Genomic DNA, 23,767 nt, shown 5'->3' with positions numbered 1-23,767 from the left:
TAGTTTGTTTATACGTGAATTAGTTACTGCAATGTTTTTTTAATAATATTGTGTTTTTTATTAATTTTGATTTTGTTTAATATATATAATAACATAATTTAATATATATAATATAAAATAAATAACCATAAATAATATTAAAATTATTTAAATACATTAATTTAACTAACAAAATTAATTTAAATTAATAAAATAAAAAATAATATAATTATATTTAAATTTTTAATTAATTTATTTATTTTACTTTTATTTATATTCTTTTTATTCTTTTATTTATAATTATAAATTTACATATTATTTTAATTAACTAAAATATGTACAAAATTAATTATTTTTTCTTTTTTTTTATACACAAGAGTATATTTGTAATCTTACCATTTACATCTTTAAAAATAATTCAAATTATACTTACAACCATTACGTCATTCACTTATTTAAATAAATTTTTCTTACACATTCATTCTAACAAATCACAATCCAAATAATCTCAATTTTCTTTAGACTTTCTTCTCAAATTCTTACATTTCAACTGCTACACTCTTAACTTCTTACTCTCTAATCAAAACAAAACTGGTGAGTATAAGAGAGATGAACACGTCTCTCAAATAAAAAACAATTGATTTAGGTTGCTTGCAGAATTAATTAACGCGTATCTAACAACCCAACCAAAACCACTCTTCTTTTTTTACTTTAATTAATTATAAAAAAAAAACCATTGCTTAGGTGTTAGTTGCTAGGTTAATTGTTTATCATCCTGCATGCTACGCTAAATTAAATGATTAAGTTGAATGTGTAAGCTGTAAACAAAATATTTATTTAAATTACAAGTTGAAACAAGTAGTTACTTAGTCCATATAAATTAAGGTTTTTACTTCATAATTTCTAAAATATTGAAAAACATTCCACCTTTTTAACTGTAATTTATACACTCTTTTTATAAGGCTACTAAATAAAGCTGAAATTGAGACATTTTAGCACAATGAACTTTTTTTTTTAACACTTTATTTGATCATTATATTAAATTATGTGGATACGTTTATAGCTTTTTTTTTAACACTACTACTTATTTTTAAATTTCTCTGATGTGTTAAAAGTTGTAAGTAGTTTTTCTTTTTGGTTCATTAAAAAGTTCAGGGGAGTTGAGAGTAGTTGTAACTGGTAAGTAGTAATATCTATGAGTTATTGGTGAGACATTGTTTCAATGTAGTATAGCAGTGCAACATTATTTCAAGGTTTGTTTGCCATTTTCATGAATGTTGAGGTAATTACAAAACGTTTACTTTTTCATTTCAAGTATTGTACTAGTGTTTTCATGCCTAAACAAATGATAGTTTTGGAAATAAAAAATTTATAGAGGTGGAGGAGGAAATTGTCCTTTTATAATGCAAACTTATCCGTGTAAGAACTTTAACAAACAGGTACATCTATTTATCCAGCTCTAATTCTTATTAATTTAATATGTTTTTGACAAATTCTTGTTCCACTTTTATACCTTCCCCTTTTCTTCATAATAATTATGAAAAATTGATTTTCATCTTTTTAAAATAAAGTATAATCTCACATTTTTAGATAATCTCAGTTGTATTACTCCCATACCTTCCTTTCAATTGTAACACTTTCATTACCTTCCTTTCAATTGTAACACTTTCATTATTTTTCAGCTGCAATGTTTGAGAGATCAATTTTATCATTTGAGTGTGTGAGACAGTTGGTAATAAGATTCATTATATTCGACATTTTAGTGTGAAGATAATTTTTTTTTAGTTTTATACTGCATTTTTTCACCTTTATTTATTTATTTATTTTGTGACTTTAAAAAAAAGCAAACAGGAAAAGGTCACCACAAATAAAAAAACTATAAAACTTATCTCAACAACCAACTTTCATCGTCAACCAACACAAACAATTATCACCACTTAAAATAACAATTATCACCACTTAAAATGAAAGAAAAAAATCACCACATTCTCTAACCTACTCAAAAAATATTGTTGAAATTAAAAATTTGCCTATGTTTTCACACTACAAGAACGAACCATGAGATTTTCCACTAATATATTATTCTACTACATGTAGCCAAATTCATTGAGTTATATTTCTATTTATCATTAGTTAATTTTAATGCTTTAAGTTATATAAAAAAATTTAATTAACATATATTATTAGTACAAGACTTTTTATATAAACCAATAAAAAAATTATATCTGAAATTATTTATAATAATTCATAATTGAACACGTGTTTGGAAAACATTTTTGGAACAAATACGTTGGACTGAAACATATATTCCACGATCAAGTTGTCTTTTGGAATATATGCTCAATAAATTGTGGAGATGGTTTTTATAATTCAGTGTTGGAGGGAGTTCTGTTTGGGAACCTAATTTGGTTTCAAAATTCCGGAATCACTATTTTTCCAGAACGGTGGTGGTGCAGGAAGAAATATCGTAGGTGTAGGAAGAAAAAGGGTTTTAATTGGGCTTGTTGAGTTATGGTCTTAGGAAGAGAAGCCCATAAGCGTATATCTGGAAGCAAAATGTAGGGTGGTCCTCTGAATAGCTTATCTGTTGTATTAATTAATTAGTATTTTTGGAAGAGGTTTAAACATAGGCTTTAAAGGGGAAGAGTGTGTGAGACTAGTCCCTCCAAATCCAGTGTACCATCCTTCTTCGTTTTTCGTTTGTCTCTCTTCTTTCCTTTCCCCTCTCTTTCGAGGGTTTTTCTTTTTCTTTTCTTTTTCCCTTTTATTTTTCCTTTCATTTTCTTTTTTTTTCTCTTTCTCTTCTTTTTCAGTTTTCCTTCCATTTCCTTTCAATCCCCATCTTCTCTTCCTCTGCAACCCTAACCCTAGAATTCAAGATGCAGCAACAGAGGTTAAGACAGCATGCCATGATGCAACCCTCTCTCTACCACCACCCCGCTCTCCTTACTCCTCCTCAGGTTCCTCTTTTCCTTCTCTTCCTTTAATTTTCACTTTTTTTTTTTTATCTTTCTCCATACTGCTTATTCTTCATATTTTCAGCTTAATTCTCCCCAGTATTTATCTTCTTGTATCATTGATTACTGCGTGCTCTTCAATTTCCTGCTAATCATAATTAGCAGTTTTTTTTTGCTAGATATATATACTAGTGATTTTAGTGGTGCGAATTTTTTTTTGTCGTTTTGATGTTTTGTTTACTAGTTGAGACATTAGGTATTTCTATGGTTTGTAAACGCTTTTTGTTTGATTAGATTAGTTGAGAGGTGAGTGTATAATTTTGCTTTTAGGAACTCTTTTTTCCCTTTTTTTTCTTTGTCTTTTTACATTTTTATTTTGCAGATAGAGCCTATCTTGAGTGGAAATCTGCCACCTGGCTTTGATTCGAGTACTTGCCGCAGTGTGTGAGTGTTAATAGACGTTTTATTTTAATTTTTTTAAATTAATATCTTCAGCTGTTGTTTGTTTATTTTGGTTTAGTCATTTTTTCCACTTTAGGTGCCTTATTTAATTTGTTGACTTCATTGCCTAAGAGATTATACTTAGCTTGATTTTTTTTTTAATTTCATCTGTTGGTCTCTGTTTTTTGTTGCAAGTGAATCCAATTCGTTTGTCCTCGGGCTTATTGACTTAATCTTTTGCTTGGTTTGTTTCATTTTAAATATCTAACCACTTTTGAGGATATGCAGTTATGTCGGCAACATTCATCCCCAGGTTACAGAACCCCTTCTTCAAGAGCTTTTTTCGGCTGCAGGCGCCCTTGAAGGATGCAAACTCATTAGGAAAGAGAAGGTCAGCTTTGTTCTCACTATATAATGTTATCTTCAAATAGAGGATAAAGTGAAGGATTGATAATGTATGGTAGAGTTCATGATTCCCTTTAGCTTCTTGTAGTGCATGACAAGTAGTATATTCACCAAAAGGTATTTGGCTAGATGATAGGTATATGTTTTTGCTTGTTATATATGCTTTTCCCTGTGTCATTTCAATTTTCAATCATGATGATCTCTGCATTATTTTGTCTTCTGCAGTCATCCTATGGTTTTGTGGACTACTTTGATCGCAGTTCTGCTGCATTTGCTATTGTAACTCTCAATGGAAGGAATATGTATGTGGGATCGTATTTTTTAGTTATAGTACAAGTTTTATGAATTTAATCTTTTAACATAAACACATGGCCTGCAGTTTTGGGCAGCCTATTAAGGTTAACTGGGCTTATGCTAGCAGCCAGAGAGAGGATACCTCAGGTTATGTTCTTGCTGATCATGTACTCTGAGGTGATTTTATTGTGCTTTGTTTTATAGAAAGGGAAATTGACATTTTTCTCTTCATTTTGGATTCAGGTCACTTTAATATTTTTGTTGGTGACCTCAGTCCTGAGGTCACAGATGCGACATTGTATGCTTGCTTCTCTGTATATCCTAGTTGTTCGTAAGTATTTATGTACCCTTCTATTTTCCTTCTCATTGCTTGTGTGTTTTGTGGTTTAGTAGAGATATTTTTTGAGAAGTGCATATTCCTGAATGTATATGTAAATCAATGCATATTTGTAATATGATGATGAGAATTTTGGTATTTTGGTTACAGTGATGCAAGGGTAATGTGGGATCAGAAGACAGGCCGTTCCAGGGGATTTGGATTTGTTTCTTTTCGGAATCAGCAGGCATGAAATCATTGCCTTATTTGTACATTTGTTAACTTACAGTCTTTGGTGTTTTTTGTTCTAATTTTGGGATGTTTGGTTATGTGATTCAATTTATCAGGATGCTCAAAGTGCTATAAATGATTTGACTGGTAAGATCATTTGGTTATGTAAAGACTAGTTTTTTTTTTAACTTTCTTCGTCTGATGTATGATTGAATGTTGTGAAGTATGTATACGGCAATCAAATATTTGTTACTATATTATATTTTTTCTACTTTGTATAATCTGAAAATTGTTTAAAGCTTGCAATAACCATATCTTGCAGTTATTTTCATTTTTAAAAAATGAGTCTAAAAGGCACATGATTCCTGTTATGTAGTTAAAACATTATATATGGGGATCTGATAACGGGGTGTTATCATTTCTGCAGATCAAATAACCATTTTGGTATAAAATCCTCAAACATAAATTTCCATGGGATATTTGACCCATTAAATTGCTGTTTCATCAATTTGTGTTTCTTATTAATCATTGTTTAATAACTTTGTTCTTGTGCCACCATAATGCCTACATAAAGCACTTTTTGGCCAGTGTTATAGGAATTTCTCCAAATAGTGGTGTCATAGGCTGCAAAGGTGTGTGTTTATATTGCAAAATTTTGGCCTTCTGCCTCTGATAACCTTGTTATTTGCATTAGATGTGCCAATTGTATTAGATTTGGTGTTTCAATTTTATCTTAATTTTTAATTTTAATTCCCCCTCCACTACTCAGGAAAATGGCTTGGAAGTAGACAGATTCGTTGTAATTGGGCAACCAAAGGGGCCAGTTCAAGTGATGAAAAGCAGAGTTTGGATTCCAAAAGTGTCGTGGAGTTGACTAATGGAACGTCAGGTGAGATTATAAGTTTACCGTACTACACTTCCTTTTATCGTGACTCCTCATTTACCTTTTACATTTTTTTGGTTTGCGGTTGTTTTGGAGTCAATTGAATTCTAATGTTTTTATCATGTACATAGGAAATCAATAATATTTTCTGGTGGAAACATTTACTGATTCTTTATTTTATATTATTTGAATTGGAAGTAAATGTTAAACCCATGCTATCTGACCTGAAAGTTTATTTCAAATATTATATTTTTCAAGAAGCTGATAATATATTTTTCTTTATCTTCTATATGTGCATCATGATTGACATTTTACAAATATTTGTATCTTTCACTGTTATATTTATACTTTTCCATCAGTTGATCATAAATAATGGCGTGATTGTAGATTTTGTTTAGGGAATGATCTTTACTTATGGTTGCGTTTCTATTTTTTTCTTTTTGTAGAAGAAGGTCAGGAAATAACCAATGATGACGCTCCTGAGAAGAATCCTCAATATACCACTGTTTATGTTGGCAATCTTGCTCCTGAGGCAAGGATTATGTTTTCCTGAGACTTTTTACCTTTTTATATTGGCAATTTATAGCTTTGTGCATAGATGGAGAATATTTAAGTACTACATTAATATATATGTATAGCTTAGTCCTGTACATTCTATTTGTTGTGAAATGGCTTTGTAGTAGCCCTCAATTTTAGGATGTGAAACTGCAGGTCACTTCTGTTGATCTCCATCACCATTTTCATTCTCTTGGTGCCGGAACTATTGAAGATGTTAGGGTGCAACGAGACAAAGGTTTTGGGTTTGTGAGATATAGTACCCATGCTGAAGCAGCTCTTGCTATACAGATGGGTAATGCTCGAATTCTCTTTGGCAAACCTATCAAGGTATGAATTTGCAGGATATTTGTATGTTGAATTCTAGTATTGTTGTGAGCTGTGTATTATTATGGCATTTCATACGGCGAATTCTCTTCGTTGAGGGTTCCAATGGAAAAAAAGGAGAGTCGGCATAATTACACTGGAATTTGATGTCATCTGTGATTTTTTTTTTAAATCATGTAAAACGCCGACAATCTATTTATATTTCTCAGAAGTCCACAGAATCCCTTGTTCTCTAAGATCTTACATCGTATTCTCGACCATATATAATTTGATCTTTCGAGCTCCTATCAGAAGGCTCTGGAAATGTATCTACTAATGTCAATTGATGTTTTACAGTGTTCATGGGGTAGCAAACCTACTCCTCCAGGAACAGCCTCTACTCCTCTTCCCCCACCTACTTCTGCAAATATGCCGGGCTTTTCTCTTGCTAGTCTTGCAGCATATGAACGCCAAATGGCTTTGAGTAAAATGGGTGGTGCACATGCCCTTCTGCATCAGCAAGGACAACATGCCCTAAAACAGGTAGCCATGGGAATGGGTGCTCCAGGGGCTGGTTATGATGCAAGGTTTCAGAATGTTGCGACCACCCAGCACCTTATGTACTATCAGTAAAATGTGTTGTGTAACTCCCTGAGATAAAAAAAAGGGAGGATTAAACTCTGTTAAACCGAAGAACAGTTCTACAATACCCGTTTATTTCTTCCACCTCCTTGTCTGCTTTTCTAACTTTATCCTCCAAAATTTTCTTTTGTTCTTATTTATGGTTGGTACACTTGTAATGCTACCACTGCGTGCATGAATGGTGTGTCTTGTATCTTCTAATGACGATCATTCCATGATTGTACTGTTCGTTAACCTTTGTGCGGATTGGGAGCTATTAGACTTTACTTAGTTATGTAATTCTGTCTTCAAACCTCCCATAATCCACCCTCCCCCTTTTAAGGTACCAGATAATTTAAGACTAGCTAATTGCTTGTTTGACTTGTTTATCAACATGCAAAGAATTCTTATGTTTGAAAATGTAATTAGTCTGGCAATTTTTCTTTTAATTTATCGACATGCAAATGTTATTTGACCAAATTGTGTATCTTTTATATTTTGGTGAGTGGAAATGATGCTCTTAGAGTTTGTTCACAAAAGTAAGCTAATCATCTTTCAAAATGAAGTTAAGTACAAAAATTTAACCATTTTGGACACAAAAGAAGCAATAATTTAAAATAAAGTATACATCTAAATATGTATAATTGGCTTAAGTTACAATGTCTATCATTGATTTTGGTCAAACTTTCGGATAAAGTTATTAAAATTCAGTGCAATGTTTTCCCATTTTGTATGGAAACCAAGCACAAGAAAATAGATTGTTAGATTCATTCTACAGATTAGGCCGTGTTTATTTTAGTGTAGTCAGTTAGAATTAGATTTAATGACAAGTTCAATAGTTTTAAGTGCAATAATTTCGATCAAATCTGACTGTAAGTATTGTACAACAAAGATACTAATTGTTGTAAAAAAATGGTTTCATTAATGTTCTATAAGTATTTTAAGTAAATAGTTTATACAATGTCATGTTATAAATAAATGTTAAAATTTTAATGAAAGTTATTTGACTTCCTTTGTGAAACAGATTTCTGGTTATTATCTTTATGTGTGTTATGAGTATTAACTAGTATATATATCACAAACCCATATAGAAAGTTTTGCAAATGAGATGACAAGAAACATTGGACGAAAAAAATGTATTTATGAGAACCTTAAAAAGTTATTCTCAATGCACGTGGAGTTTCTTCATTTTTATTGATACTGAACGTGTTATATGCCCAGAATATTAAATGCCCACAAAGTAATATTTTTGATATATAGTTTTTTTTAATAAATTTGGGAGTGTAATTTGGCGAGGTTAGAATGTTATTAAGGCAACTAGTTTTTAGGTTGTCTCCAATGAGAAGACCTAAAAATTACTTTTCGAAAATGAAGTCAGTAGAAGCGCAAAGATAACAAATTCTTCGTAGTAAGAGTTAAGAGTATGATGAGATAAGATAGATTGTACTTCATGGAAAGTAAGTATTTATAGTTTAATTAAGTAATATCTTGTGAGTGAATTCTTATGAGTCCTTTGGATTAGTCATATAAATATTATTCATTGTTTTTGTTTTATAAATAGTCGTTCATTATTTAAGGCTAATTGATTAGGCCGTTTTTCCTATGATGATCATTAATGGCAGGTAACAACTCGGTTACGAAATCGGGTAGTCACCTTGAGTTGTTATCCGTTTTTGACCTAAAGGCGGCCAAGTACACAAGCCCCCAGCTTGGAGACTAAAGTGATTATTAGTTGATAAGGAAGCTGAGGGCAAACGAGTTACTGAGTTAACCTGTTTGTGCTTAAATGAGGTCAACATAAAATGAATCAAGTAAATCGTTTCTGCCCCTTCAGTTTTTATATTTCTAAAAGTAATAATAAAAGAAAATGGAATTTAAACCCTTTTCCTTTCGGTGGTTCCTTTTCCACGACAGTGCATCATTGACATGACAATTGCTGTCACGTCTCCTTAATTTCCCATATTTTGTATTTCCTAGAATCTTCCTTTGAAATCTTTCAAAGAAAATGTCGTTTTGCATTTCTGACTTTCCGGTCCCTTGGTTCATTAACACCTTTTATCGCCACGAGCTTTTTTGATCATCCCCTTCATGCTCCTCCACAAGGTTCAAACTTTTGCTTCTAGGCACGCATCTCATGGCTTCCTACTCTATATCATCTGCTTCTACTGGTAGCTTTTCTTCTTTTCTTCACATACCCGACCAGGTAGATAGTGATTCTTCATCTTTGTCGAGTCAGACCCTTTCCAACTGTTTGGAGGAGGTTTACGCTTCAATGCAACCTCCCATTACCTCCATCTTCGTGAGGAACCCTGGAAAGAGGGAGTCCTCCAAACAAGTAGCCAATCCCAATGAGGCTCCCAAAAAGCATAGGGATACGTTTCCCTCTATACGTTACGGGAGTTACCTCTGGGTCTTTAGTGAGGTACACGCGTACCCCTCCGAGTTCACCTCCCAACGACTTGTGGAGGAGCTTGTCAGCACCTATAATATTGGTATCGAGAAGACGAAGAGATTCATTAAGGCAGAAGCTTGCACTGATGAAGATAGGGTTTACCTGGGCCCTCTAAACAACAATCCAAGTTTTTCTTATGTGTAGGAATATTTCTTCAAAAAGCTGACAATCACCTTTCCACTAACACCCTTTGAAAGTGAAATGTTGTTGATTATGAACGTTGCCCCCAACTAACTCCATCCCAATAGCTAGGTTTTTCTGAAATTGTTTTAGCTGTTGAGTGAATATCTGTATATACAGCCCACTGTAAATAAGTTTATGTATTTCTATCAACTGAAGCATGGTGCCCAGGTTCGTTGGGTGTCTTTGAATGGCGTCCAACATGGGTCCCTCTTCACCGTTTATTCCTCATCTTTTAAAGGCTTCAAGAACTGTTTTTTTAAGGTTTTCAGTCATGAGGATCCCCGGAAGAGGATATTTTATCACGTGGATGGTTCCACCAAATTCCCCTTATATTGGTAGAGGCCTTGCAATTTCAAGTCCAAAGCTGAGTACCTTCTTAACAAGGAAGAAAAGCTAGACATAGCCCTTTTCAAGAGTCTTTCCCGACCTATCAATAGTCGAGCTCTATAAAGAGTTCCTAAGGTTGAGGACCCCGCCAAGGTCTTCAAGGGCAAGGGTTGAGTCTCATTGCTTGTTTGTCTGATCTCTTCAATTTTTATGCAGAGCTCATGGGCAAGGATTTTGACTATAAGGCTCTACGAGCTCAAATAAGTGCTCCTTCCCGAAGCAAGGAGGTTTTGGCTTACCTTAACCCTTCAAAGAAAACCAAAGTACTAAAAGGGGGAGCATCCTCGACTCTGTCAAGCCCCCCGACCAGGTTTGCCCTTCGGGTAGCCCTGTGACAATACCTAACTCTTCTAAGCCTTCTTCTCAAGTCAAGAGTTGTCCACCTCAGAACCAGCCTCCCTATCCTCCACACGCTACCCTAGACAACACGTCACTCCTGAACATTATGAGTCGAGATAGTTTGATTCCCCAGTTGAACCATACCTCCACCTCGGCACCCCGCTCAAACTCGTTGTGGCACGTGAACATGCACGATCACTATGTAACCCATTCCCTGGTCTCTATGATGTCGAAGTGTTAAATAATCTTGGTCCCATTGTGAGTGTGGATTCAGCTGTGATCATGATGGCTCGCTACATGTCCATTACACATCCTTGAGGTGGAGCTATGAGAAAAGCCGTTAAGGCTTCCGCCTAGATCCAGGAAATGGGAGACCAGATTAAGGAGCTTGAAGATCATAACCAAGAGCTCTCCAAGCATAAAACTGGTGTGGAGGAGGATTTTTCCTCTACCAAGAAGAAACTAGAAGATTCTAAGGCTAGTCATCAAGCTACCAAGGAGAAGTTGGAGAGTGCGAAGATGAATCTTGAGGTCCTCCTCATGAAATTGACCACCGTGAACGTGACCAAGAAGGAGGTCAAAGAGAATGTTAGGCACTTGTAGGCTGACGAGGTGGGAGAGTTGAAGACCCAAAAAGAAGAGCCTAAAACTAAAAATACCAACCTCGTGGAGTCTTCTCTTCTCGGGTATACTGAAGGTTTCAAGAAGGCTCTGCGCCAGACCATTTACTTCAGCCCCAATGTCAATACCGAGAATTTTGATATAGATAAAGATGTAATAGATGGTCATCTTGTTGATGACTAAATTTTGGAAAACTTCCTTGTTTGTATAAACTGTTTTTATGCCTCTTTTTTTGGTGTCTTTCTATTCAATCTCGTTTTGAGGCAATGCCTCATCTTTAGTTGATCTGAGCTTTAAAGTTCTACTCGTAGCTGAATATGCTCTGTTTTCATCTTGCTTAGCTTTACGCGTGATTGAGCATGCTCGATTCTTGTTTGAACTTGCCCTTTTTTAGCTTTGCTCATGGTTGAGCATGCTTAGTTCTTGGTTGAAATCCCCTTTTTTAGCTTTGCTCGTGGTGGTTCATGCTTAGTTATTGGTTGAACTCGCCTTTTTCAGCTTTGCTCGTGATTGAGCACGCTTAGTTCTAAGTTGAACTTACTTTTTTAGCTTTGCTCGTGGTTGAGCACGCTTAGTTCTAGGTTGAACTTGCTTTTTTAGCTTTGCTCGTTGTTGAGTATGCTTGGTTCTAGGTTGAACTCACTTTTTTAGCTTCGCTCGTGGTTTAGCATGCTTAGGTTGATTTTGTCAAGAATATGTTGAAAAAAGATTTTATTCCGCCGAGTTTGCCTTGTTAAAACCTTTCTCGGTAAATCTTCCTTAGGGAAAAACCCAAGCTAAGGAAAAAGAGTACAATGCCTAAACTTTTAACTATAATACATTTCAAGTGGGTTATATTCCACGTTCTTGGAATCAACTTGCCACTTAGCTATTGGAGTTTATATGTTTCATTTTGCAGGATATTTGTTATCCTATACAAACCCTCCCAATTGGGTGCAACTTTACCTTCTTCACGGCATCTCCTCGCTTCACCGGCTTTCCTCCCAATGAGGTCTTCTTTGTGGAGTGTCTGAGCTCTAACTCGGGAGTTGTATCGTCGGGTTGCCCTTTCGTATTTGGTTGTACTTCGAGTATGCGTTCAGAAAGCTTAGGAGCTTAAACTCGGTTGTGTTGTTGACCTGCCAATCTAGGAATGGTAGAGGATATGTGTCCTTGGGACACACCTTGTTGAGGTCGGAATAATCTACACACATTCATCACTTACCACTGGCTTTTTTGAACATTACGACATTGGCCCTCCACATGGTATAATTGACCTCTCTAATGAACTTGGCCTAAAGCAGCTGGTTTACCTCATGATCCGTCGTCATTTTCCTTTCATCCCCTAACCTTCTCTTCCTCTGCGAGATTGGTTTCGCCTAAGACAAGGTTGAGAGCTTGTGACAAACGAAATCAAAATCGATTATGGGTATGTCCGAGGTACTCCAAGCTAAAAGGTCCGAGTTGTGCCTTAATACTTCCTCAATCTCCCTTCTCAACGAAGGGCCAACTAACTGCCTGATCTTAGTGGTCTGGACTAGACTGGTGCCCAATTGTAGCTCAATCATAGGTTCATCGAAGATGGACGCCTTTTGTCAAACTATAACCCCGAATCGAGATCGATATCCCTGATTTCTGAATTGTGGGGGGTTGCCTCGCCAAGGGAAGTCGGATCTTCCAATGCTTATCTTCCAGGTAGGCTAGGTCCAGGTTCGTCCCTTCTTTTCTTGATCTTAAGCTCTGGGCGTAGCACTCCTGGACTACCTTGGCTTGGCCTTAATGGGGATCATGTTCCCCCACTCATCAGGAAACTTCATGGCCATGTGAGAGTGTTGATATCATCGCTACCAACTGGTTCAAAGTCCTCTTTCCAATGATGATATTATAGGAGGTGTCAGTGTCTACTAACATGTACGAACCATCACGAACCTGTGTGTCTTTTTCGTGCCAAATGTGTGAGAAGGTCTATGTATTCTTTCGTACATTCCTCCTGTGAAGCCAAGCAGGAGACCATGATAGGTTTTTATCTGATCCTCGAAGATGTCCAACTTCTTGAAGATCGACCAAAATAACATGTCGGTCGAACTACCTGGTCAATCAGGATTCGTTTCATTCGTCAGTCCGTCATAGAGGTTGTGAATACAACTGGATCATTCTTCTTAAGGTCCCATGATGATTGATCATCGTTTGTAAAGAGGAAATCGGGTCAATCCTGTGGTGGATGGAGGCTAACCACATTGACACTTTGGAGGTGCCTTTTCCTTGCCGAGCTGGGGGGCCCCCAACGAAAAAATCACCGACTATGGTGTTTATCTCCCCGCGGCCAAGGCTTACCCCAAGTTTTTCACAATTCTTGGGCTCCCACTAGGATTCTCCCATTTCAAGCTGGGTGGTTCTCGCCCTGTTTCTCCCTGGGGTGTGATACAAACCAATTAGACAAGCAGATGATCAAGGACACAAGAGACAATTCACAGTGTGATCTTTCATCTCAACATACAAGACAAGGCCTCGCCAAATATCAAAAGGACCTTAGTAGAAGAAGAACTGGGCATAAATCAGAACATCAAATGTTCTTTCTTCAGGTCTTCTTACAAGACAAAAATGTTCGTAAATAAATTGAATTCACTTTGGGGTCCAAATAGAAGAATAAGTTATAGTAGGTTTACATAGCATAAATAAGAGTGTACTTAGCAACTTAGGCTTATGCTAAACCCATTTTCTCTTCATGAGCACCTAGGTTGAGGAAGGGAAACCCTAACTTCTAGAAACTATATCTAGGGGGCGGCATTGACTTTGGTCAAACCCTAGGGTTGCCCCTCTTCATTCCTTTTCTACCCTCCCCTCTTCATGCTTTCCAAGACACTCCTCCCTATATAAAAGGTATCTCTCCCCATGTAAGGACGCATTGAAATTGAATTAAGTAAAGAAATTTTGCGTGAGTGTTTTTGTGAGTCTTAGTACTCTATTTATCTAGATCTTATCTTGAGTGCAATGCACTTCAAGTGGCAGCTCCACACCACTTATCTTAGAGTCTCCCATTCTCCATGTGGCGCGACACCATCTCCATATCCATAAGCTTTCTTTAATCTCTTCATCTTTTCCTTTTGCTTCTTCCTTGCGTCTTTTCCTTTTATCTTTATGTTTTTGTTTATGTTTTTACCATTTGGTCATCTTCATTCATTCCTTGCTTCATTTGTTCTTTATTTCCACACCATTGTATCATCCACACCATATATTTATGTTTTTTCTATTTTTCATCTAGAAGTGAACCTTCTCACTTACTTAACTATTTGGTTAAGTTCATATTCAATGGGGATCTTCTTTAGGTTCTCACCTTAAATTGATAATCTCAAAAAGCCTAAACAAAAGAGTAACTTATAAAAATGTGAAATATTAAAATCAACTCACATCAGGGTGTCAACTCGACATAAGCTCCTCGCTCCTCCACCTCGTCCTCAGTCTAACTGTCTTTTACCTCGACTCTGGTCTGACCCCCATCTTGATTGTTCTAAAATCGATAGATGAAACGATTTAGGGCTCCTGATCCGACAAGCTCCTTCTAGAGATCCTTCACCTTGAAGCACTCCTTCATATTATGCCCCTGATTTAGGTGATAGTTGCAATGCTTAACTTGATCTCCAAGGGGGTTGTTAGAGGCTGAAGATGGCAGGTAGACCAGCTCTAAATTACAGACCTCTTGCAACACGATTTCCCTTGAGGCATTCAGGAGGTGTACTTTTTGAACTTCCCTAACCTCTTTCTCTTGTAACTTGTGAAGGTCGTCATGGCTGGTGTCTTCATTGTCTTCCTTTGTGCATCAGCACTCTCCTCAATGCTTATATACTTTGCTGTCTTGGCCCTTAGTTGGTTTATGTCCTCCGGTGGTTCGACATACAAGGTGTTCAGGAATTTCCCTCGTAACCCAATTAGCAAGGCATGCATTGACACCGCCGGGTGCAAGTCAGGTATTTTTAGCGTGGCCCGGGCAAACCTGACCATGAACTGTCTCAAGCCTTCCCCTTCTCTTTGTACGACATTGTGCAAGGATGCTGAGGAGGCTACCACGAGCTTGCAATCTGTGAACTGGATTTGGAACCAACCACATAAAGTGTCAAAAGAGTTTATTGAGTTTGGAGGTAATGGGTAGTCCTGCCAGGGTGGTGGGAACAATCTGTAGTGCACATCCATATCTTCTGAGAACAGGTGGGTCTATGTCATATAGGCCTTAACATGGGCTTCGGGCTTCGAGGCTCCCAAATACTTCTCCAAATTGTTCTTTGAGGGATGCCATATCTTGCTCCATTTTCTCTTGCATTTGGCCCAAAGCTTCCCTCATGGTTCTATTTAGGTTCTCCTCATTCCTCCGTATGAGGGCCTCAAGCGATTGATTCGCGTTATCCTGTTGGGTACTCATTTCGAGTGTGTCTAGTCGCTGTGGTGGTCCTGAGAAAAGTTTTGCCAGGGTCCCATAGTGGGCACCAAATGTTCCTACCGAAAATAAACTCGGGAGTGCAACTCAACGAAGTCAGGATGTTCCTCAAGGAACGAGTTTTTAGTTGGCCTCCGGTGAGAATGGGAGGTCCACTTGAAAATGACTCTCCGATACTTAAGTCAGTAGGAGCACAAAAATAACAAATTCTTCCCAGTATGCGAGTTAAGAGTATGAGATCAGGTAAATTGTACTTCTTGGAAGGTAAGTATTTATAGTTTAATTGTTGTAAATCAAACGCACAAACCTATATTGCAAAATGAAATCAAACCTAAAACGTTGTCGTTGCATAAATTTTGGAAGTAGTGGAAGATGTTACCGTTGCATAGATTCTCGGAGGTGGTGGAAGAGAGGTTGTGAAAATGAAACAGCTTTATGGATAAATCAGATGAACCCTTCACTGTTGCAGTTAGGGTTTCTCCTTGACTCTTCTCCTTGAGACTGGGTCTTCCACAATCGCACACAAGCATTCCTCTTTCTCTCACGATTCTCGCACGATCTCCTTCAATTTTCTCTAGAGTTGAGATGCTAAAACAGAAGCACGAAGCACGTGGGTGTGGAAGTTGCAAAAAATTGTTGATTCCTTTGCCTATATAAAGAGAGCCTTTGCTTCAGAAATTGCATCTCACACACTCACCTCTTCATCTTCTTCAAACCCTACTTTGTTCACCATCTTCTTCCTCTTACCTTTTAACATTCTTCTTCTTTCTCTTTCTTTATTTATTCTTTTAATTTTATTATTATATTTCTGGGTTCTATTGGGTATTACTCTTTTAAGAGTAAGTTGCTAGTTTTGATCCTCAAACATTTTCGAGAAGTTCCTGTTGTATCCTGGGGGACTTGCGCAATACACTGCGGATAAGTCCTTACGGACAATGATTACTCACGCCTTAGGAAATCATTTTTGTTCATGTTTAAAGTCTCATTTACTACAATCGTAAGGACTTATGGCTGAAAATACGGACAACAACAACAACACTGCTCCGAAAATGTCAAATGTTGTTTCTGCAACATAAACCATTTTTGCGAAACCATTTTCGAATGTCTCAAAAATTGAAGTCTTCACAGGTTAAAATTTCCGACGTTGGCAAGAACGGGTGTCCACCCTATTGGACATGTACAAAGTTGCTCTTGCACTTACAACTTCTAAACCCGACTCAAGCACGGCCACGAAACAAGTTGATGATTGGATCCATGCAAATAAGGTATGTTGTCACACCTTACTCAGTGTGTTATCTAACGATATGTTCAATGTCTATGCTTCTTATAAGAATGCAAAAGATATTTAGGATTCTCTTATCCTCAAATATACTTCCGAAGACATCGTCTGATAAAGGTTCGTAATCGCAAACTACTACCGCTGGGAGATGATCGAAGGCAAAGAATCAAAATCCAAATAAACGAATATCACAAGCTGATTGAAGATATCAAAACTGAAAGCATAACCTTGCTGGATGAATTCGTGTCCAAACTCTTGATCGAAAAGCTTCCACAATCTTGGATGGATTACAAACAACAACTGAAGCACAAACACAAACAAATGTCACTATCAGATCTTATCACCCACATCATCATTGAAGACACAAACAGGAAAGATTGCCCTGCTGCAAAGGCCAAAACTTTGTCTTCCAAAGCAAAAGTGGTAGAATACAAACTAGCTCCAAAAAGGTACGAGAAAAAATCTGATCACAAAAAGAAATATAATAACAATTTCTCTATTCCCAATGGAAATAACCCCACTTTCAAGAAAATAGGTAATTGCTTTGTCTGTGGAAAGTCAGGTCATCATGCACCTCAGTGCAAACATAGAGCCAAAAACGACTATCCTCTTATGGCAAATCTAGCCGAAGGGGAAGATACAATTCTAGCAGTCGTTTCACAAGTAAATCTTGTGACAAATATGAGCAAATGAGTGGTAGACTCTGGGATTACCTGACACATTTGTGCAAATAGAAATGTGTTTACCTCCTACACAATTGTGGGGGATGGAGAAGAACAAGTTTATCTCGGTGACTCCAGGACAACTCCAGTCCTAGGAAAACGAAAGGTTCTTCTGAAGCTCACATATGGTAAAACTCTGGCTTTGAGTGATGTGCTACATGTGTCATCAATTAGAGTTAATTTAATCTTTGTGGCATTACTAAGCAAAGTTGGGGTTAAAATGTCATTTGAATCTGACAAGATTGTTATGACAAAAAAAAAATGTTTTTGTGGGAAAGGGATATTGTGATCAAGGTCTTTTTGTATTGAACATTTCTGAAGTTATGAATGAATCTGAATCTTCTGCTTATATTGTTGACTCGTATGATATATAGCATGCTAGATTAGGACATGTGAATTCTTCGTATGTTATGAAATTGCAACGACTAGGATTAATCAACATGCATGACAAACAAAATAGTAAATGTATGTATGTGTAGAATCTAAAATAATGAAGAAAACATGTCACTCTGTAGAACGTCAGACTGGACTTCTTGGTTTAATTCATACTGATCTTGCTGATTTAAAACAAACCATGTCTAGAGGTGGTAAAAATTATTCTGTAACTTTTATAGATGATTTTTCTAGATACACCAAAGTGTATTTAATTAAACATAAGGATGAAGCTTTTGACATGTTTTTAACTTATAAAGCGGAAGTAGAAAATTAAAAGAATTAGATCAGATAGAGGTGGTGAATATGTTTTATTTAATGATTATTGTGTAAAAGAAGGTATTATTCATGAAGTAACCTCACTGTATTCGCCTAAGTCTAATGGAGTATATGAAAGGAAAAATAGGACTCTTAAAGAAATGATGAATGTCATGCTTATTAGTTCTAATGCTCCTGATAAATTATGGGGTGAATCTCTGCTTACTGCGTGTTTTTTGCAAAATAGGATACCACATAGGAAAACTAGTAAAACACCCTATGAGTTGTGGAAAAGTTATCAACCTAATCTGAAATACCTAAGAGTGTGGGGGTGTTTAGCTAAAGTGATGTTACCTGATCCTAAGAAAAGAAAAATAGGCTTTAAAACATCTGATTGTATGTTCTTAGGATATGCAGAACATAGTGTTGCCTATAGGTTTTTAGTTCTTAATAGTGATATAATTGAACATAACACTAGTAGAGACGAAAAACACTGAGTTCTTTGAACACATCTTTCCTCTGAAGAGTAGTGGTACATTTGAACAACCTATAGATAGTGTTAGTGATGCCTTGAGTGAGGATGTTAGGAGAAGTAAAAGACAGAGAAAGGAAACATCATTTGGAGATGACTTTTACACTTATCTAGTTGAGAATGATCCAATAAGTTTTTTAGAAACTACTAGTGCTCCTGATGCTAAACATTGGGATAAGGCCATTAAAACTGAGTTTGATTCAATTAAGAAAAATAATACGTGGACCTTAGTAGATTTGCCTAAAGGAGAAAAACCCATTGGTTGTAAGTGGATCTTTAAGAAGAAGTACCATCCTAATGGATCTATAGAGAAATATAAAGCAAGATTAGTAGGTAAATGATTCTAGAAACATCGAGGGGAATGGGACTTAAGCCACTTGCAAACAAACAAGTGATTGGAGATCCCATGAATAAGGTTCATATGAGTAAAAACAAGTCACTTGTTAGTTCTGCTAGCACTAATATTGATTTAAAATCAATTTTGTCTATTCATATAGTGTGTGAAAATGCTAGATACTGCATTATCAAGAGGATAAACTTTGTGGTTAAAATTCTGAGGTAAAAGAGTTTTAACAATTTACAAAGTTTTTAATTTTAATGATTTTCATATCCCTTATGGGTGATGTATGATTTGCATCATACGCTTGATGAAATCACCTATATGAGTGTTAAGTGGGGCCGCTTGCATGAGATCTTGGCAAGATCTCTATAACACTCATGAATATCGGGCACGCACATGGCCTAATAGAGCAACACAACGATAACAACAAGTAATGTGGGGGTATTGTGATTGATAAACCTCTGACACATACTAAGTGTCTTGGTTCATATAGCTTGCTATACCAACTACACTATGTGTTAAGTTCATCAATCTAAAACTGGTTCATATAGCTTGCTATACCAGGTCTGATGCATTACATCTTAGATAAACCCAAAATTTTCCTTTTCTTTCTTTATCTTTATGTTTGATGTTTTGCAATATGTGGGGGATTGTTGTAAATCAAACGCACAAACCTATATTGCAAAATAAAATCAAACCTAAGACGTTGTCGTTGCATAAATTTCGGAGGTAGTGGAAGATGTTACCGTTGTAGAGATTCTCAGAGGTGGTGGAAGAGAGGTTGTGAAAATGCAACAGTTTTTCGGAAAAATCAGATGAACCCTTCATTGTTGCAGTTAGGGTTTCTCCTTGACTCTTCTCCTCGAGACTGGGTCTTCCACGATTCTTACACGATCTCCTCTGATTTTCTCTAGGGTTGAGATGCTGAAACGGAAGCACGAAGCACGTGGGTGTGGAAGTTGCAAAAAATTGTTGATTCCTTTGCCTATATAAAGAGAGCCTTTGCTTCAGACATTTCATCTCACACACTCACCTCTCCATCTTCTTCAAACCCTACTTCGTTCACCATCTTCTTCCTCTGACCTTTTAACATTCTTTTTCTTTCTCTTTCTTTATTTATTCTTTTAATTTTATTATTATATTTTTGGGTTATATTGGGTATTACACTTTTAAGAATAAGTTGCTAGTTCTGATCCTCGTACATTTTCGAGAAGTTCTTGTTGTATCCTGAGGGACTTGCGCAATACACCACGGATAAGTCCTTACGGGCCGTGATTACTCATGCCTCGGGAAATCATTTTTGTTTGTGTTTAAAGCATCGTTTACTACATTAATCAAGTGATATCTTCTTAGTGAACTGTTATAAGTCTTTTAGATTAGTCATATAACTGTTATTCATTGTTACATAAATAGTCGTTTATTATTTAAGACTCATTGATTAGTACAAAATAACATGGTGTATTGATTAGTACTCATTGATTAAGTTATTGATGGTCATTAATAAAAAGATAACAACTCGATTACGAAATCGGATAGTCATCCTGTTATTTGTTCCTGACCTAGAGGCAGATAGGTACAATATTTAATTTCAAAATCATTGGATGAATTTTCAATTTTGTTTTTGAAAAGTATAAATACATTATCTTCCTCATTTAACAAATTGCTCATTCTCTTGCTTTCATTTCTCCGATGGCTGGTGCGTATAGAGTTATGTGCTATAAATATTGCAAAGGAAAACGAGATGATGAAAGTTGAATTAATCAAACTTTGGTTTGTCCCTAACTTTAATGGATGAAAAACATTTTTTTTTCCTTAGATATGGTTTTGGTGGATGAAGAGATTTCACTGTTTAATACATTCGCCTACACTTATAGCCTATTAAAATTATTTTAATTTACCTTTTAATTATTTTTATTGAAAGGAGTAAAAAATCCATGCTTTTATCAGAAACACTTCTGTATCTAAGTTTGAAATTTATAGGGAAATTCAGGACTAGAATCAGGAGGAAATTTTAAGGACATTTAAAGGAATAAAAAATAGAGGAAAACATTTTAATATATTAATTAAATTAATAAAATAAAAAAATAAAAAAATTAAACAATATAATTTTTTGATTTGGTAGCTAATTTTATGACTATAAATTTAGTCACTAAATCAGATACAATTAAAAAAGACAATTCTAATAATTAATTTAGTAATTAGTATAATTAGGTTAAATTAAAAAATAGATTAAACTTAATTCAATAGAAGTGGAAAGATAGTCTGAGAAAAATTAAATGGAAAAGAGGGATAACAAAGGCAAAGAAACAAAAGTCTAGCAAGATAGGAAATGGAGGAGAATTGAGAACTACTCTTAACTAACACAACAACCTAACCAACTTTCTGCAAAATAAGTATTTCAAATCATTTTCTGAATCTAATGTTTATAACTAACACTTTTACCTCAAATAGTCTCTTTGAAGACAGCTTTGGACATTTTCAAATGTTTAACACGTTTTTGGAAATTAATTATAAGTTTCACGTTTATAATATTTTTTAATTGCATTAAAATATACACCACTAAATAAGTTAATGGATATAAAATGATACGTAGTTTAGAGTAATCAGCATATAATGTTAAAATACTATGCACACATTTTTAACCATATTTTACTCCTATAACATTCAACAAAAATCACTATTTTTATCGATATCTTATTATTTTATTTAGTTTTTTGTTTTCCCTATTGTTTTCCTTTCCGTTAATTACAATCTAAACCATCAACATCCTTTAGATTACACTTTACCAATCATGCACTATTATTTAAAGTTCATTTTTATCTTTATTATTTAAATTTAGTGATACAAAAAATGTTGTTCTCTGCACTATCATTATAATTGTTTATTAATAAAAAAACACACTTCATATTTTTATATTAATTTTTAAATAAAATAATAATATTAATAGTTTTAGGGAAAAGGGTATTTTGGAGGAGAAAGAGAGAAAAGGGGGGCATATATGGTGAAGAGTGAGGAATAATAAAAGGGGTGTTGGAAAGCATAAAAAAAGTGGCTGGGAACCATGATTTGATTCTGTGTAAGATCCTAGCTTGTCTCATGATTTTCTTTTTTGTTAGTGGGGATGGGATGGCCACAGTGATGATAGTTGGATTCCCTTGTCATATTCATACCATTGGAGACATTGGTGCTGTTCTCCTTTTCAAAAGGGTCCCTCCAATGGTCCCTATTCAAATGCCATCCACCAAATATCACATTTATCACACACTTTCTTCTTCTCCTTCTTCTCAATTTCACAAAACCCTCTCAATACATCCACCCTTTCTGTGCTTCAATTAAACCAATACCATCCAAAACACAACACTGCAAAACATCTTCTCTATTAATTCCTTTTTACTTTCAGAAGTCGTCACAAGTGAGAACGTCACACAATTTTATTATAAAGAGAAAATCAAATCATATTATATTGTCAAAACTTTTTAACTATCAAGTTTTGACAGTCCTCTTAAATGAGATTCGGTGTCGGATACTTGTATCGGACACCAACACTTGTAGGACACGTATTTGTGAAGTGTTTAATTCAAAAATTATTTGTTGAATTTTTAATGATTATAGTACGATTCTAACATAATTTTAAAAAGAAAAAATGTATTAATTTTCTAAAAACTCAAACTTATTGTATAAATTTTTATTATGATTATAAAAATAAAAAACAATTTTTTTTAACTCGTCATGAAAAATATCTTTTTGTTTCAAAAATAATCTAGAACATACTTGTAGACATAAATCTTTTTTATCAATTTATATAATTCATAATTATAATATATAAATTTGTGTTCTCAAATAAAGTTATATTCTACATTTTAGAGATTATATAGATTATATGTATTTTAGTATAGTATTAGTTTACGTGTATGTAATATATAACTTCTTAATACTAAAAGCGGGTAAAAATTGTCCGTGCTGTTAAAAAACCAAAATAGTTTTGAGTTTGTGTATAATACTTCGTATAACGTGTCACGTCACGTATACTACGAAAAAGTTATCCTATACTTTGAATTTGGTTCATACTTAAAATACGTGCCGATACTGAACTCTTGTTTTATTATTGCAACAATTGTTTAAACTTTAAAACACGTGACTCTTTTGTTTAGAAACTTTATATATGGTAAACCTGTTTTTGTTTTGAAATTTTATTATAGTTTTTTTTAGCCTTGTCTAAATAACTAATTTTAAATTGTTTCTGCGGGAATCTAAATTTTAAGTGATCTGAAATCTGAGTCTCTGTTTCTTTCATATTCTGAGTTTTTTTGGTTAAAAAGTTAAATAAACCTGATTATTTTAATAAAATATTAAAACAGGCAGTCTAGTTATAAAAAATACAAACCTTATTCTCTCTCACACACACACTCAAGTAGATTTTAATTTATTTTTTTTAAATAGATTTAATTATGCTTTTAGTTTCCAAAAATAAAAAAATGTTTTAAAAATTGAAAAGATGCGTTTATAGTTTTTTTTTAATAAAAGTGGTGAAAAAGTGTGTCGTAATAGTATTAGTCACTTGTCTACTTTTGAACGTCCCCACTAATTTCATTAAGGTAGTTTAATTAGAAGAAAAGATCGAATTTTTAAAAATTAAAATGATTCTTAAATTCAAGAAAAAAAAATTATCTTTTAATTTTAGAAATTAAGAACATAGTTAAGTCTTCAAGATAAATAAATACTCGCTTATTTTTATTATCTTTTATAGATGGCTTTTGAAAGTAAAATCTCGCAATAAAAAAAAATGCTAAACCTTGGGAGACTAATTTCATGGTAGAGAATGACTA

General features: G+C 34.8%; 1 protein-coding gene across 2 annotated transcripts; it reads left to right on the top strand.

The window, feature by feature from the left end:
- Positions 1–2,552: 2,552 nt before the first annotated feature.
- On the top strand, positions 2,553–7,243 carry LOC137807153 (oligouridylate-binding protein 1-like). Of its 2 annotated transcripts, none has more exons than XM_068607634.1 (12): positions 2,553–2,939; positions 3,319–3,380; positions 3,666–3,768; positions 4,008–4,084; positions 4,162–4,223; positions 4,320–4,407; positions 4,564–4,639; positions 4,740–4,770; positions 5,393–5,512; positions 5,953–6,038; positions 6,218–6,391; positions 6,725–7,243. In XM_068607634.1, exons 1-12 carry the CDS (start codon positions 2,859–2,861, stop codon positions 6,998–7,000), a joined length of 1,236 nt encoding a protein of 411 aa, XP_068463735.1. In that variant the 5' UTR covers positions 2,553–2,858; the 3' UTR covers positions 7,001–7,243. The 2 variants fall into 2 exon arrangements, with proteins under 2 accessions (XP_068463735.1, XP_068463734.1); XM_068607633.1 differs by having other exon boundaries at positions 2,602–2,939; positions 5,953–6,033; positions 6,213–6,391.
- Positions 7,244–23,767: the final 16,524 nt, after the last annotated feature.

The sequence above is a fragment of the Phaseolus vulgaris genome, chromosome 3 (assembly GCF_000499845.2).
Source record: "Phaseolus vulgaris cultivar G19833 chromosome 3, P. vulgaris v2.0, whole genome shotgun sequence".
Lineage (NCBI taxonomy): Eukaryota > Viridiplantae > Streptophyta > Magnoliopsida > Fabales > Fabaceae > Phaseolus > Phaseolus vulgaris.
This window is presented reverse-complemented; position numbering and strand designations above follow the sequence as displayed.

Excerpts from the sequence above, each read along its gene's own strand:
- LOC137807153 (XM_068607634.1), top strand. The coding sequence starts at position 2,859 with ATGCAGCAACAGAGGTTAAGACAGCATGCCATGATGCAACCCTCTCTC. Across the intron at positions 2,940-3,318 it reads CTCTCCTTACTCCTCCTCAG|ATAGAGCCTATCTTGAGTGG; the intron begins GTTCCTCTTTTC and ends TTTATTTTGCAG. Across the intron at positions 4,640-4,739 it reads TTTCTTTTCGGAATCAGCAG|GATGCTCAAAGTGCTATAAA; the intron begins GCATGAAATCAT and ends TCAATTTATCAG.